The 15,131-nt window shown below is 39.0% G+C and overlaps 1 protein-coding gene across 1 annotated transcript; it reads left to right on the forward strand.

Moving 5' to 3' along the window:
* Positions 1-73: 73 nt before the first annotated feature.
* Positions 74-13,629, forward strand: LOC131792646 (uncharacterized). Its single transcript, XM_059110052.1, has 3 exons — positions 74-91; positions 8,383-8,521; positions 12,677-13,629. Exons 1-3 carry the CDS (start codon positions 74-76, stop codon positions 13,627-13,629), a joined length of 1,110 nt encoding a protein of 369 aa, XP_058966035.1.
* The last annotated feature ends 1,502 nt before the right edge of the window (positions 13,630-15,131 follow it).

A 15,131-nucleotide genomic window follows, 5' to 3' on the forward strand; every position in this document is an offset into this window, starting at 1 on the left:
CCTGCACGTTTAGGCCTCGGAAAACAAACAATATTTCGCTCTTGTGGGAGAGGAGATATTGGTTCCCCACGATATGCAGTGGATCAGAAAGGTTAGTGCAATATAATTATAAATGCTTGTCTGAAAGAGACAAAAGATTGATATGACCTACTTCTCTTTTGTTTGTGCGGCAGCGTACGGACTGAGAAACCAACATAATGGTTACTCAAATAGACTTCACAGGCAAGCTTTTGTAACTGAAAGTTTCAGTAGAGCGTAAAAGTTTCGACGCAAAATCTCCGAAAAAATTAGATGGAAGAAAAAAGAACTTTTTTGTAGAGTCCGATTGAGAGTGATATTAAAGAGCTAATCTCAAATGCTGTCCAGCTAGAATAAAAACGTCAACATAATATCCTGTTTACGCGCGATGCGAAAATTAAATGGAGCGTTATAACATAGAAAGAACGCCTTCAGGCGGCTGGTATGTCGGCTGATAATGTCTACGGCAAAGGTGTTGTCCGAGAAATCAATATTTGACCGAGAAGTGATGGCTCGAGGGCAGATGTAAAATTTTGACACAAAGAAATTTGCAAATTTCACATCGTAGTCTGTTGAGAAACCGTCCAATAACAACTTGGCGAGTAAATTAGTGGAAAATAGGATTTTTGAAATCAATCACAATAAAGGGAACTGTCATTTTTGTGATTAATTTGGTTATCGGCTCACTAGGATGAAACGATACACCATAGCGTCATCGGCGTGGCCCAAAGAAAAATTTGACAAGCAAAGTGAATTGCCTCTTTGTTGAAACTTCTCGAGCTTTCTCTTTGAAAATTGAGGAAAATAAAAATTACATAACTTGTTTTCATCTTGTGGGAAAGACGCTTCCGAAAGCCATGGAAGCCTGCATGTTCACCTGAAGTCAGCTTTGCATGTACTATGCTTTTGATGGTTCCAGCCAGAAAATGAAAGCTCGATTTAATTTGTTTTAAAAAGTGGTTTTGACCTAGAGATTAAATAAGTCATATGATTTGCATCAAATGCAGTAAATCATTTTCAACTTGATGACTAAAATATGCTGTTGTTAATGCTTCTGTTCACTGCTCTTTTTTGTCTGAACTCGGCTTTGTACGAGGCATAAACGAAAAAGGCGGTAAAGCTAAGGATTAAATTAAAACTTTCAAGTTTACTTTCCGCTCTAAGAATCACTTTGGTTCTGTTGAATTAAAGTATTTTTCAGTGTTGTGTGCGCTTAGGCTTGAGAAAAGCAAATAATAATTTACCCGTTTAGTAAGAAATAGGAGCTCACCTTGATATACACAGGTGTGATATGGTTACATATACCCATCTGAAAATGACAAAATATCAATCTGATCCAATTACTTCGTAATCAAATGTTAAAAAAAGAGATGTAGAAAAAGTTACAATCGGCCGATAGCAGTTTTAATCTAGTAAACTTTCTATCTTCGTGGAAAAAAGGACAGTTGCTTTGGTGATTGATTTTTTCAGAAATATCCATAAATCATGTTCAACCTCATCCAATAATTGTTTAAGTTCTATGCTTAGTATTCGTGACATTTAAGGCTTTATCGTTGAATGGAAGTGTAAAGGACGTCACAAACGCTCCGAGCTGTGTTAGGTAAGTATATCCGAGTGAGCTTCAGTGGTTTATAGTGGTAAACCTTTGATTTGTTTGGCTGAACCTGTTTCATTCCAAATCAGAGAATCAAATCCAACTGTTTTTTTGGGAAAAAAAATGTTTTCAAACAAGAAAATGTTCCCGCAGTATAGAATTGAACTGAAAGAAGGCTGCATTGCAGTGATTACGAGTTAAAAAAAAATACCGTCATACAAGCTATAAAAATGCAATTCTAAAATATGATTATGTCTTCCGTGCTGTCGTATTTTGCATATGTTAAGTAATGTTTAAATCAAAGTGCTCTGTGAGCAAACTCGTGAATTGACAGATGACTTACATGTTTTTCATGTTTTTTTGGATTATGTTTAATGTTATCTGATTTAGGGAATTTGTGGTTGATTTTCATATTTAGAGTACGATCAGTAGTTCAGTGTTCGCTAATGTAGCAAAGAAACAAAGTAATGTTTGGATAAGAAGGCATTACAATTGAAATGATCGTGCTATTACATTCGACAAGGGTGGATGATTTCATATGTTTTAAACATATATAATTTTTGTTTCTGGTTTAAAAGAAAAGGTTGGAAGTAGATGTGGGTGAAAAGTGAAATTTACTGTCTGTCATTGTTAATATTGGAAAATCAAAGCAATACTGTCTTAATGAAAACATCAATGATTCCCTCTTTATCAAATGAGACAGACGGGAACTAGTTTTGAGTGATATAACTAAGCTCAGACTGCCACCGTCATTTTGGATTTCCGCCTGGGCAGATTTTGGTCAAGTGCAAGGCAACGTCTAATCAAGGACAAGATAGAATTTCATTTCAGGCTTATTTATAAATTTTGTGGTATATAACTTTCGCATTTTAGTACGTAATATTTATTTTGAATCTTAAAATTGTCTTCAAACTTAAAAGCAAATTGTTCTTTAAAAATTCACTGAAAATCGGTAGCCAAAATTATTTGTTTAGGCGTTATTTGATTTTCGTGTTAACCTGTAGTTTCGTCAGTCGCTGGCACCTTTTGTTGCTTCACACAGGAAAAACACACGATACGAAATGTAATGATCGATTTTGTCCCTAATCTCACGCCATGACAGAAAAAGCTTTGAACGCCTGTAAACTCCGAGCGCTTCGGAGTAAGTGATATTTTAAATGAATCTTCGGATTGTTTTCAAGTTCAAGGATTGTAAATGACAATTTTATGAAAAACGAAGGTTGTTCTCTTATTTCATTGTGAATCCTCGCACGCCTGCCAGTCGCTGGGGCCGCTTGTTGAAACTAAAACGAATAAAAAATAACTCTCTTCTTAAACTCTTCTTTTTCACCCCACCACTATTCTTAGCAACAAAGGTCGCCATTTCGTTTGTTTATTACTCGCCAAAAACTATCAAATGCACTCAAAAGACTAAAATCGAAAAAAAGTTTACAGGAATCGACCAATCGAGCAAGCGAGCAACCGAGCGAGTGTCATTCTCCACATCATATCTCCAACTCGCTATTGCGCATGCGCGCAATTCCCAAGTTAAAAAGAGTAGCAGTGTCTTATCGGGTTTAAAAGTACGGGACGGAGCCGAGTGTTTTTTAGAGCCGGTAAAACACATGCTGTGAGTTTTTTGAACGGCTTCAAAAACCCATGCCTCTCTAGAAATTTAGATGAAGGTGGCATGAATGCATTAATGGTTAATTATGTTCTGATAAAAAAAAGCGCTCCATGTTTGGCTACTGTCAAAGGTTCAGAGAGCTTTTAGTTGAAATGCTGCCTAAACGCGTGTTTCGAGAACCAAAAAGTTTTGCGGAAGAGAAGGAGTACTTGGATAGTTGTATTCCAAAGTCTATGCGGTATGCCACAAGGTGGGCTTACATAAGTTGAAGTTCGCTAATGACCTTTATATAAAGATCGTTTCATTTGAGAATAAGCGATAGTTGTCTTGTTTGCACATTCCGCCCCCCACTCCCCTAGCTTTGAAATCAAAGCCGCCACCGGACTTTTCAGAATGACCATAGATTATTTGTGGTATAAAGAAGCATACACGTGATGTTTTATCGCTGTTTTGATCGGCTTTTAGCCTCATGAATTATTAATGAGATGTTGACGCTCATATAATGTTAACATGCCCAGAGGCTCTGAAAAATAAAGTATGATAATGTATCAATGAACAATATAATAGTTCTATTACTGATATAACTACCCAGCAACCACAAATAACCAAACTAGCGGAGATGAACTAAGGGACCTATAATAGCCTAACTGGGCATATGACCCATTTGATGCAAAATACTTAGTTGTTGGCAATGGACCAGTGGACAAAAATGACCTATCAACACAAATGATCCAACAGACACACATGATCCAACAGACGCAGAGGATCTAATAGACATAAATGATCCAATAGACACAAGTGCTTCAGTAGACGCACATTATCACCCAAGGGACACAAAACATCCAACAGATACAAATGTCTCGACAAACACAAATCCTTCAATAGACACAAATGATCTAATAGACATGTACATAAAATGACACAACAGACACAAATGATCCAATAGGCACAAATTATCTAACAGACATAAATGATCTAACAAACAAAAACGCTTCAATAGACAAAAATGATTCAACAGACACAAATGATAGAATAGACACAAATGATCCCAGTGACATGAATGATTCAACTGACACAAGTAATTCAACTGATATAAATGAAATGACAGATAACCCAATTAGCCTAAATGGACCCAAAGAGCTAGCTGCCTTTAGCAACATAGATTTCTTGATTTAATTTGTAGACATTTTCAATATCCTTTGAAACTAAGAAATTCCTAGCTACAACATGAATCATAAAACTCCGATTTGCTCGTCATTAAAAGTCTCTTTAACATCGGATTCAAGATTTAAAGAAAGCTGTCTATTTAGATAATACGTTTCTCTTTTTCAAGAAACGAAATGTCCATGGACGACACTTCCGCAACCTTCAATATCTATTGCTTACCATCAGTTGTAATTTTTCGTCGGTCATTCTGGGTTTTCTGAGCTAGCACACGCGATTCACTCCATAAAACACCTAGAAAATGCTTTGCTTTGGGAGGAGTTATTAAAATCTGCTGAAATTATAAAAAGTTCTCTCGCTAGTTTCTTCATACAGGCTTGATACATGAATGATTAAAATCTCGATTTCGGGACCTCCTAGTCTCTAGTAGCGTCCTAACTGCTCGATTACGCCAGGATGTCATTTTACTGCACGGCTCGTAAAAAATGCATCGAAAGAAGTCCTTTATTTTAAATTTGTAGAAAACCATTGGGAGAAGATGACTTCAGGCACTGTTATACGAGCGTCATAAAACTGATGTTGAATGTAGGGTGTAAGTTTCTAAAGAAACTGTGGTGTTGCGTCGGTGGGAGGGTATAGCAGGTAATTCGTGTTAACAAATGAGTTGAAAACGTGAATTGGCCACCGTAAAGAGTGTAAAGGCTGACGTTTCGAGCGTTAGCCCTTCGTCAGAACGAATGGAGGAATTGCGGGTTGTGTGTGGGTTTATATGCAGAAAATGGAGCTACGCTATTGGTGGGAATATGGTGACGAGGAAACAAGAATAAATGAGTTGAATGAAAAGCGCTCGTTGATACCGTAGGGATTAAGGGTGCTGATTCGGAAGATAAATTTTTGTTCTGGTGTTTTGTGGCTTTCCGAACTGCCTAGATGTAAGAAAATACCGCAAATTGCCATATGCTGTATAGAATGATTAGGGAGATTAAAGTGTCTAGCGACTGGTTTGGGTGCGTCCTTGTCATTTCTTTCTGCGTCGAGAAGGTGTTCTTGGAATCGGTCAGCTAGTCGTCTTCCTGTTTCACCAATGTATACCTTTTTGCAATAAGTGCAAGTTATGCAGTAAATCACATTGGCGGAGTTGTACATAAAGTGATCAGTGATCCTAATGGATCTCTTAGGTCCCAACATTTTCTCTCATTATGAATGAAAGGACAAGTTTTGCATTGTGAGCGAGCACGTTTGAAAGTTCCAGGTTGGTCATTGGTTTGAAATGAACTTCTGAGCAAAAAGTTGCCTATTATAACTTCCAACAGTGGACTAAACACTCCCAACACTCCAGCGTTATCTTAACGCGCTTTATTTAAGAAACGATGTTGTAGTTGCGGTTATGCAAAGCGGTTAAAACTAAAATACAAACAAAGAAAAGAACGGTACAAAGTGAACCAAAACGCAACGGAAAGTTGGACCAAAGCAACGCTTACATTTGTTAGGAGCTGGGAAAAAGCTGCACTGGAGCAGCGACGAACTGTAACGTGAAATCTGGCTGCCGTAAGGCGAAAATTTATCGCTTGGAAATGGCAAGCGAAAAAACTGACCAGCAAAGGCTAACACGTCCTTTAGATACTAACGAATATATTAAAATAAATTACTCGACAAACAAGTTAAAATACATTCCGCACGCACGAGGAACTAACATACAAAAATCCCAAAGGGCAAAAACAAAAGACACTAATAAACGGGTGTTTAGTTCTTTGCACCTATGATTTTGTCACGTTTGAATGAAATTAGTGGAGGTTACGAAAAGATAGTTCCAGTCTCTGAATCGTTTTGGAGTAATTTAAAGTTTTTAAGAATAATTGATTTAACTCCATGGTTGTGAGGGTGAAATGTGAGAGTGAATGAAGTGCAGTCAGTGTTTTCCTTCTCAGCCGTTTGTAGTGCTGACTTTCGATCAATTTGTTGGGCACGGTGGTGGCCCGCTTGAACGACAGAGACAGGATAGCCATGTTTATCGAAAAACTGGCACACTGCCTCTGATTTTTCCGAAAAATCAGAGTCGTCACTTCATAAACGACGAAGTCTGGGAACTGTGAAATAGGTATGGAATTCTTGACGTGTGACGGATGTGCATATGAATACAACAAGTAACTATGTAAATCTTTAGGTTTGTAGTAAACGCCAGTGCATAAACCGTTGCCTTCAGTTGAAATTTTGATGTCTAGAAAAGCCAAAGAAGTGTCGGAAATTTCCCAAGTATATTTAAGATCCGGGTGAAAGGAACTGACGTCGGCTATAAATTAAGTGAGCTCCCCTCATGTAGAGGAGGTAGCGCTGATGCAGTCGTCAATGCAACGGCCGTAGAGTTCAGGTTTGGGGCCGTCGGGTATTGACTAAAAAATTGTTTTTCGATGAAATCTGCGAAAAGATTGGCGTAGCTAGGTCCCATTTTAGTGCCCATTTTAGTATCATGTGCCCACGGCGTTATCTGCTCATACAAAAATGCTTTCAGACATTGTGTTCACACATTTATGGTAACGAGGAAAATGCTCAGCAAAAGGAGATGTTCATTGGTGTGTGAATCAAGGTTGAATATTGCGTTTTCCCGGCGTTAGTTGACCCGTGACAAAACATAGAAAATATCGAGCAACAACACACTAGAAAATTGGGGGAAAACATTTAGGAAAACGGAATGTTAGCTAGTGGTTAATATACTTGGTTAACTTATCTATATTGCATGGCATCGTTGCAGACAAAATGAAAATTACTTGCGTTGTAGCCATTTTAAAACCCAGTAACAGGGCAATATTTCACTGATTATATGCCTGTCCCGATTGCGTCTCGCTTTTCATAATTTCCATAGCGAAAAGCTTACATTAATGTCTTATTGAATAGCCAAGTCGTTACCGAGGAAATCACCATGTTGCCGAAAACTCCCAGAGTTCGACTTTAGTATCGCTTAACAGGTTTTTCGTTTGCTTAACGATACAAGCTTACAACGGTTTTTGACATGATCTCAACTTCTTCTAAATTGTGCGTGCTGTTGTCAAACGGTGGGAATTATGGTTAGAAACAAATTATCGATGAAATATGTGAGTAAGTTTGTAAAACATCGGTGGAGGTATGAGAAGATAATTTTATTAATTGAGATAAAGTAAATCTGCCAACGTCAAAATTTTTTAAAGCTAACCAATCTGCATCATCAGCTCAGTTGCATAAAACCAAGTTATCGTTGGAGTAACCTTTTCAAAACATAGATATGTTATTCAGAAGCCGGTTGACCGTAAGGGGAAAAACTGTGCCCGTTATCTTGAAAGCCGCCCGAGGCCGTGGGCCGAGGCTTTACTGAAGACGTTAGGTGCAATTTTTCCCAATACGGACTGACCTAGGCTAGTTAATGACAAATTTTAATTCCATTTAAAAGTTAACGAAATGCTTGCCAAAAGAACCCGAATAATAAGGCTTTTTTGTTCCCTATTCGCTTTCCAAAATTTCTGGAGCGATAGCCAACAGTCTCTTTTATTAGCCAAGTCGTTATCGAGGGAATCACCATGTTAGCGTAAACTCCTAGAAATTCGACTCTTTTATCGCTTCACAGGTTTTTCTTTGGCTGAACGATACAAGCTTGTGGCGGCTTTCGACACGATCGCAGGATTATTGTTATATACATTGTCGTTATTGACTGGGATGATGGTTTTTATTCGGTCTACTCCGATTAAATCTAATAAGACCGTCTTTACCAAATTTATTACAGCGCCACATGTGTTATTACATAGTGTGACAGGTATTACAAGGTGCTGCAATCATTACAGAGTTATGAAAACTTTGGCCTCTCGTTACCTTCTACATTCTCTCAACTAACCGACAATAGAGTGCAGTGATCGCAATTAGTTTATGTTATGATTTCTTCGCTTATCGAGCTGAACTAATATTTTGTACAGTAAAAATGAAATATACTCCTTGTTTTTCCTAGGCCCTTGACGAGGTGACTTTACGGTCTTAGAGCAGAACCAAAAGGATTCTTACAACAAGAGGTAAACTTGTAAGTTTGCTTTTTGTCCTTGGTTTGACCGCCTTTTTCTTTAGCATCTCATACAAAGCTGAGATTGAAAAAGGAAATAACAAACTCAGAAACAACAACAGAAGAGTGGGTAAGTTATTAAGTTGGAAATGATTTACAGCATTCCATGCTCGTCACATTAATTATGCCCGAGCATTCCATGCACGTCACATTAATTATGCCCTCGGAGTTACTTTTAGTTACCTAATTAATTTTATTAACGAATTTGAGATGACCTTGAATTTGTTCCCTTGAACTTGCCGTAGCATTATAATGCGAAGGGTCGAGCTCAGGTGAACAGGACCACATTATGTCAATAAGCTTCTACAGCTTTCGGAAGCGTTAGTTACACCTGTGTTCGAAATTAGTTATATTACTTTTATTGTCTTTAACTGATATTTGCCCGAGCAAGGTCCAGTAATCTGCTTGGCGCAATAAGATGTCAAGTCCAAATAAATGAATAGAATCAGTCAAACGAAGAAGCATCTTGTCAATAAACTTCACTGTGCAGTTCCATTAAACCCAGATCCATCTTTTAGCTGAAAACAGGGCCCTTCAGCCACAAATTTTATTGAGTGTATATGGTCAAAAGCCTGAAAGTATTCGATTATAACGTTTGTAAAGTATGTCAACCGTCTGTATTGACACATATCCTAAATGTAACAATATGAACTGCAGGAAAAAAGATACGGATTATCCACATTAAAACTCTCTGCAGTGTTACAGTTGTAAAAAGTCAATGCCTTTGAAAACTGTTCCGGAAGGGGCAATGCTCCCCGTCGACTAGAGATGCAAAACCAATTCAACGGCACATGCAAGTACAATTTTATAAATTTCCAACAAAAGCACGAGAATAAAGATAGAGATTTGTATCGTAAAATAGGTTTTGGCTATTCACTGTGTTAAATAACACTTCAAAAAGAGAAATAGAATCGTTTGTCTCGCGATGTGGTCACTTCAGATGTGATTGTGTCCTTCGACGTAGTATCGTTGGTCACTAAAGTTCTGATTGACGTAACCGTAGAAGCAGCCCAGCAGAAACTAGAAAACGATCCCAGCCTTTCCAACTGCTCGACACTAACACCTAGTCGTAGTACAGACCTCCTTAGCTTGATATTGAGATCTACAAATTTCCGGTACAATGGATCAATTTACGAACAGACAGAAGGTGCAGCTGTGGGGAGCACGGTTTCCGTTGTTATTGCTAATCTCTACATGGTGAGTTTTGAAGAACACGCAGTAACATCATCATCCTGCAAACCCAGGATCTGCAAATGCTACGTAGACGGCACCTTCACCATCTTGGCCCGTGACAGCGTAGAAAACTTCCCAACAGTATTTCAACCACCAACAGCCTTCCATTTGCCTCACCATGGCGACGGAGAGCAACAAAAATTCGCCTTCCTCGACACTGCATTTACAAGAGAACCTGATGGACGCCTAACCGCCAGCGTATACATGAAGCAGACGCACACTGATCAATACCTACAATACCTAGCGTATGATTCTCACCATCCGCATTAAATAAAGCACAGTATTATCGAGTGCCTTTACGAGCGTGCGAAACGTCTGGTAACAAAATCGTCCGTTATCTCTCATTGGAAGAAACAACTGTCACCTGTTCTTGTTTCTAATAATAAGCCTTCCTCTTTCGTGCGTACAGTAACAAAAAACAAGACACTGACCGCCAGCACTGAAAACCCCACCGAGTTCAGATCCTCCTGCAGTCCTACCCTACGTCAAAGGCCTCTCCGAAAACCTGAACTTCGCCGCTGTCTACAATAACAAAGCATACGCGCTGTTTCCAAGGATGGCGTAGTCTACAAAATTCTCGGTGAGTGTGGGAAGGTTTACATCGGCGGAACTGGCTGACCTATGCAGGAGAGAATCAAGGAACAAGAGGGATATCCGACTCGCCAGGACGCAGACATGTGCCGCCTCAGAGCATGCCCACAACACCGGAAACCGCCCACTCCGGAACAAAGTAAAGTTTATTGATCGTGGTCCTCAATTCTACATACGCAAGGGAAAAGAGGCAATTCACATAATTCAACACAATTCAATCGCTCTGACGAAGGGCTAACGCTCGAAACGTCAGCTTTTTTACCCTTTACGGTGGCTAATTTACGTTTTCAACCCAGTTGTTAACACTAAATTACCTGCAATTCACATAACACTTCACCCTAACAACATCAATAGGGACAGTAGAACTGAAATCCCAGAAGCCTGAATGCCGACGGTCAAAAAACATAACAGCAGGAGATAAGCTCTATCGTTGCTGTATACATAGGGCAGAATCCTGCGACATTCATTAAATATTCATGATCACCGAAGCGCAAATACGCGCTCTGAAAAGCCCAAAATTAGAGAAGAAAGGGCGATAATTGGCCAAGTAGCGTTGATAAAACTTGCTTTCCTGATTTCAAGAATTAAAAATCTTAAAACCCACGCACGGAATTTTGAAGAGGAATGTTGTATCAACAATTTAAGACTAAAATAAAGAAGATTGAACAAGTGGAAGGAGTATCCTTTTGCACTTGAAAATAAGGAAAAATTGACCTTTTTTTGTATGGAGTCCGTTTTCCAAAGCAAATTTCTGAAAACTTTTATGGAATTTCGACAACCCACGCACGGTTTATGGAAAATTCATCTTTTCTCATCAAGAATCTGCAAAAAGTTTACAAATTGGTCAACGGGAACCACTATCCTTTTCAGTTTGAAAACTGCTGGTTGAATTCGCGTTTGAAAATGGCGCGTCTTGAGCGTGCGAGCTATTGTTTTAAGCCTTCGATTGAATAACAATGGTTACCAAGACTAAATAATAGACCATTCATAAAAACATTCAGTTGTAAAATTATTCACTATTACCGCGAATTTTAAAAGTAAGTAAAGTAAAGCAGCTGGTTTATTCAAACAGCCGATCATATCGCGCAATGGATAAAGTCATGGAAAACGTCAGCGATCGGGAGCTCTTTTCAGAGCTCGTTGACAACCCGATCAATCCGTTACATGTACATATAGTGCCTCCATTTGTGAAAGAAAACAACCCGATGTTTTATCTTCAAATAAACGGAGAGGCTGCGTTCAAATGGCGAGATAGTTATGGTCAGCCCTGTAAAGTATTTAACTTACTCCAGCGAAGGATCTTGCCTCTTGGATACCAACTAATGGCATCCGCTGAAGAGCGGGTAGGAAAAGCGTTTAGCGAAAGCATCAGGCGATTTTGGCGGAAAATCCAAGCAATCAAGAACGGAAATAAGAGAAAACAACTGAAAGCAGAGACATGGTTAACACTGGCCATAAAACCAGAAGAGTTTAAGAAAACTCCCCAACGATGCGTTAGCGGATACGGTGAATGTGGAGGAAGAGGCACATGATCGTCTTCCTCGCGCGGCAATTATAAAATTCGCTTTGTTTCCGGCGTTGCGTTTCAAGTTCACTTTTTGCGAAACAAAACCTCCTTTTGACGAAACAAAACCTTAGCGAAACTTATAATTATGCGTCGGAGTCAAACTTTTGCGAAACAAACAACGCCGAGTTTATTCAAACGAAGGAAGAAACAAAAGCGGGTTGTGGTCATTCAAACAAAGGGAGTAACAATAGCGCACTAAAGCCATTGTTCAGTTTGCCGCCACATTCAAGTTAATGAGTATTGCCGCGCGTTCATAGCAACCAATAAAAAAGCTTCTTTCTGGGCTTCCATGAATAATAATAAGCGTTATGACAGACCTATGCGTCTTCTTGAACTGTAAGTAAATGTCACAAGAACAATAGCCATTCTACGCTATGAGTTTTTTTTATCATCGTAATTTGCACGTTACATGAGAAAATCTTCTTTAAGCCTGTTATAATTATTTTAGTAATCAAAAATGTATTTGATCGAAGCTATAGTAAAAACTACTTCTATTCGTAGAAAATGGAAGAGAAATTAACTATATTTTTAACAAAAACAGTTCACTTTTCAGATTTTGGTAAATCCTTCTTCGGCAAAGTCGATGAGTCGAGCTGACGTTTTGAGCGCTTGGTCATTTGGTCTGAAACTCTATGCGTTTAGAAATGTAAGCATGGATCATTCTTAAAACTCTTCGTGTTGGAGAGATCTTCAACAACTTCGTAAATGGTAACAATTGACTATTTCTAAAGTTCTCCACTGAGTAATTCCTTTCCATAATTGTAATTAAAGCATGCTGGTTCAGTCAGACTTGCTAATAGTTCAAAATAAACTTCAATACCTTGTTTATCGTTGGTGAGATCGTCAGTCGAAAGGATGTTCCAACTCAAGCTACAGCCACAGAAAAAGCCAAAACTAGTTTATCTTCAAAGGTTCTCATTTATCTCACTCAAACAGAACAATGCCTTCCTTCAAACTTGGCCTTCTCTTCCGAGATCGGCGACCCCGAGACATGTAACTGTGATGTCATAGTGCTAAGCTATCGTATCAAATGTCAAGTGCAAAAGTCGCCTCACATCACTTATTTCTTCTATCCCGATACTGGATGGGGAACAGGACGAAATGTGCTGTATTTTGCTGCAATAACGAGATCCCCAAAATACCATTATTACATTTTCATGGATGATGATGTGGTACTACATTTCAATTCATTTGCTTCGCCACAAATAAAGAGGCTTCCGCCGTTTAGAGTCTTCGAACAATGGCTCCTAGATTACGAGCCTGTAGTTGGCGTTGTGGATTACGAAGGGCATCATGGGGCCATCTGGACTATTGAGAGACGAAAGAAAATATGTAACAAGACGGACAGTCCCCTTGTGATACCAACAGTATGGTATAACGCTCTTTTAAATGCATTTCATTACAAATCTATCGAGCATCTCTTCCCTTACCGTACGCACTATGAAAGCACAAGCTGGTGGTCATCACAAAGGTACATTTTTTCTGCTGTGGAACTGATATTTCGAGGTCAGGCATTGATGTTTGTACCTGTTACTACGGGAAATTCAAAACATCGCTCATACCCAAGGTCTTTAAAGAACGAAAACACAAGGTGGAGAGATTACATCAATACGACTCGGCAGGAAGCTCCTTTAATTTACAGAAACAGGACTTTATTCGAAGATTTTAGGCAAAATCTTGAGGGTTACGTCATCAACACGAGAACATATTGCATGAATGTAACACGACATCAACACATTAAACCATACGCTCATTTTGATTTTCAGTCAGAGATATAGTTGATGAGGTTAGTGAAGAGGTAAACTATAGTTCAGCGATATTTCCTGGTCTTTCTTATTCTAGGACCAATCAGTAGATAAAATGCTAAACCCACCCAATTATAAGCTCCTTTGTTAGTTTATAAACTTGTTGAACAGTAAAAATGTCTGAACAAAGAGATGTCCGTGAGGAGAAGTTCGACTGAACTGCTATCACATTGGGAATCAAACCGTTTTTCACTTGTTGGTCGCACTCAGTTTATTTACTGAGGAAGTATTTCCTGATCCATATTTTTATTCATTATATCTGTGAGTTAGTACTTGCACTATGATTGGGGAGTTTAACGGGCCTCATTAAACTGTTCATACCTCTAGATTAAAGTTTCAGCTTTTCGAACCGAAATCATCGCTCTCTGTTTGAACCCAGAGATTCCATAACCTCGTTTTCTCGATTCGTATTTTTAATAAGTTAGGGAACCTCGTTGTGGCCATCCGAGAGGAAAAAACTCGGTCATTAAAGAATAGAAATAGAGGTCAGTGAGAGGTCTTTATCTTCACCAATAAAAATTGTGCATTAAATTATCGTAACCAACCGCGTTTTGAGATACCAAAGGGTGAACAAACTTTTCAGAAATTAGACTTTGAACGGCGCCATTGTAAAAACATCGTAGTAAGCTTTACAACTCTTGTTCGAGTTTTCTTTACTGGAACAGATTTTGGTGTCGATATTTGCTTCGGTTCAGGACTAGATAACTTAAAATTATGCTTTAAAGGCTGGCTTTCATTCTCTCTAAAGACTGGCTGTCACTGTCTTCAACTGGCTTGAGTTGTTCAGCCGGTTTCTCAGCTTGCTTCAGAAATTCCCGATTTCTATGGAGCATTTTAATGTCTGAACTGGATTTTACCCCATGGGACATGACTGATTGCCTCTCAATACAGGCACCCATCTACTAAGTTTGATTCCTCGGAAGGGGTGCAACTCTGACCTCTTGCCTAACTCCTTTTCTGGGATCTTGGGGTACTGTAGGTTACAAGCTGGGGGAAGTACGATCCTGATGCGTCTAGACATAAAACTCTATGCAGGGTTACTTTCCAGAGAGTCTATTGGTGTGTTTGGTTAGTCCAACGGGGCTTATCACGGGTCTTTGTTGTCTTTGAGAGCCTTTTTGAAAAAAGACTGAAAATTTTTCACAGCAGACTCCCCCTTCCGTCGAATCTGGTCATGCGGGAAGGAAGATAGATGAGTGAACTCCCAATCGAACGGAAAGTGATGAAATTCATAGCTTGTAAACTAAGGAGCGTCCACCGTTTCTAGTTTTTCTGGTACGCCATTTCTGCTGAATTGTTCCTTGAATATTTCAATTACGGAACTGGAAGTGTTTTCTTCCAATTTCTTGAATTCTATGAAATCCTTGTAGAAGTCGACACGCATGAAGTCTGAACTGGTCAGAAGCTACTCGACTCTACGGATGGTCAGGAAATTCGTGACTCTGCAATGGAAGCTTCGGATTCTTAGCTTGAAG

This window comes from Pocillopora verrucosa, chromosome 6, assembly GCF_036669915.1.
Source record: "Pocillopora verrucosa isolate sample1 chromosome 6, ASM3666991v2, whole genome shotgun sequence".
Lineage (NCBI taxonomy): Eukaryota > Metazoa > Cnidaria > Anthozoa > Scleractinia > Pocilloporidae > Pocillopora > Pocillopora verrucosa.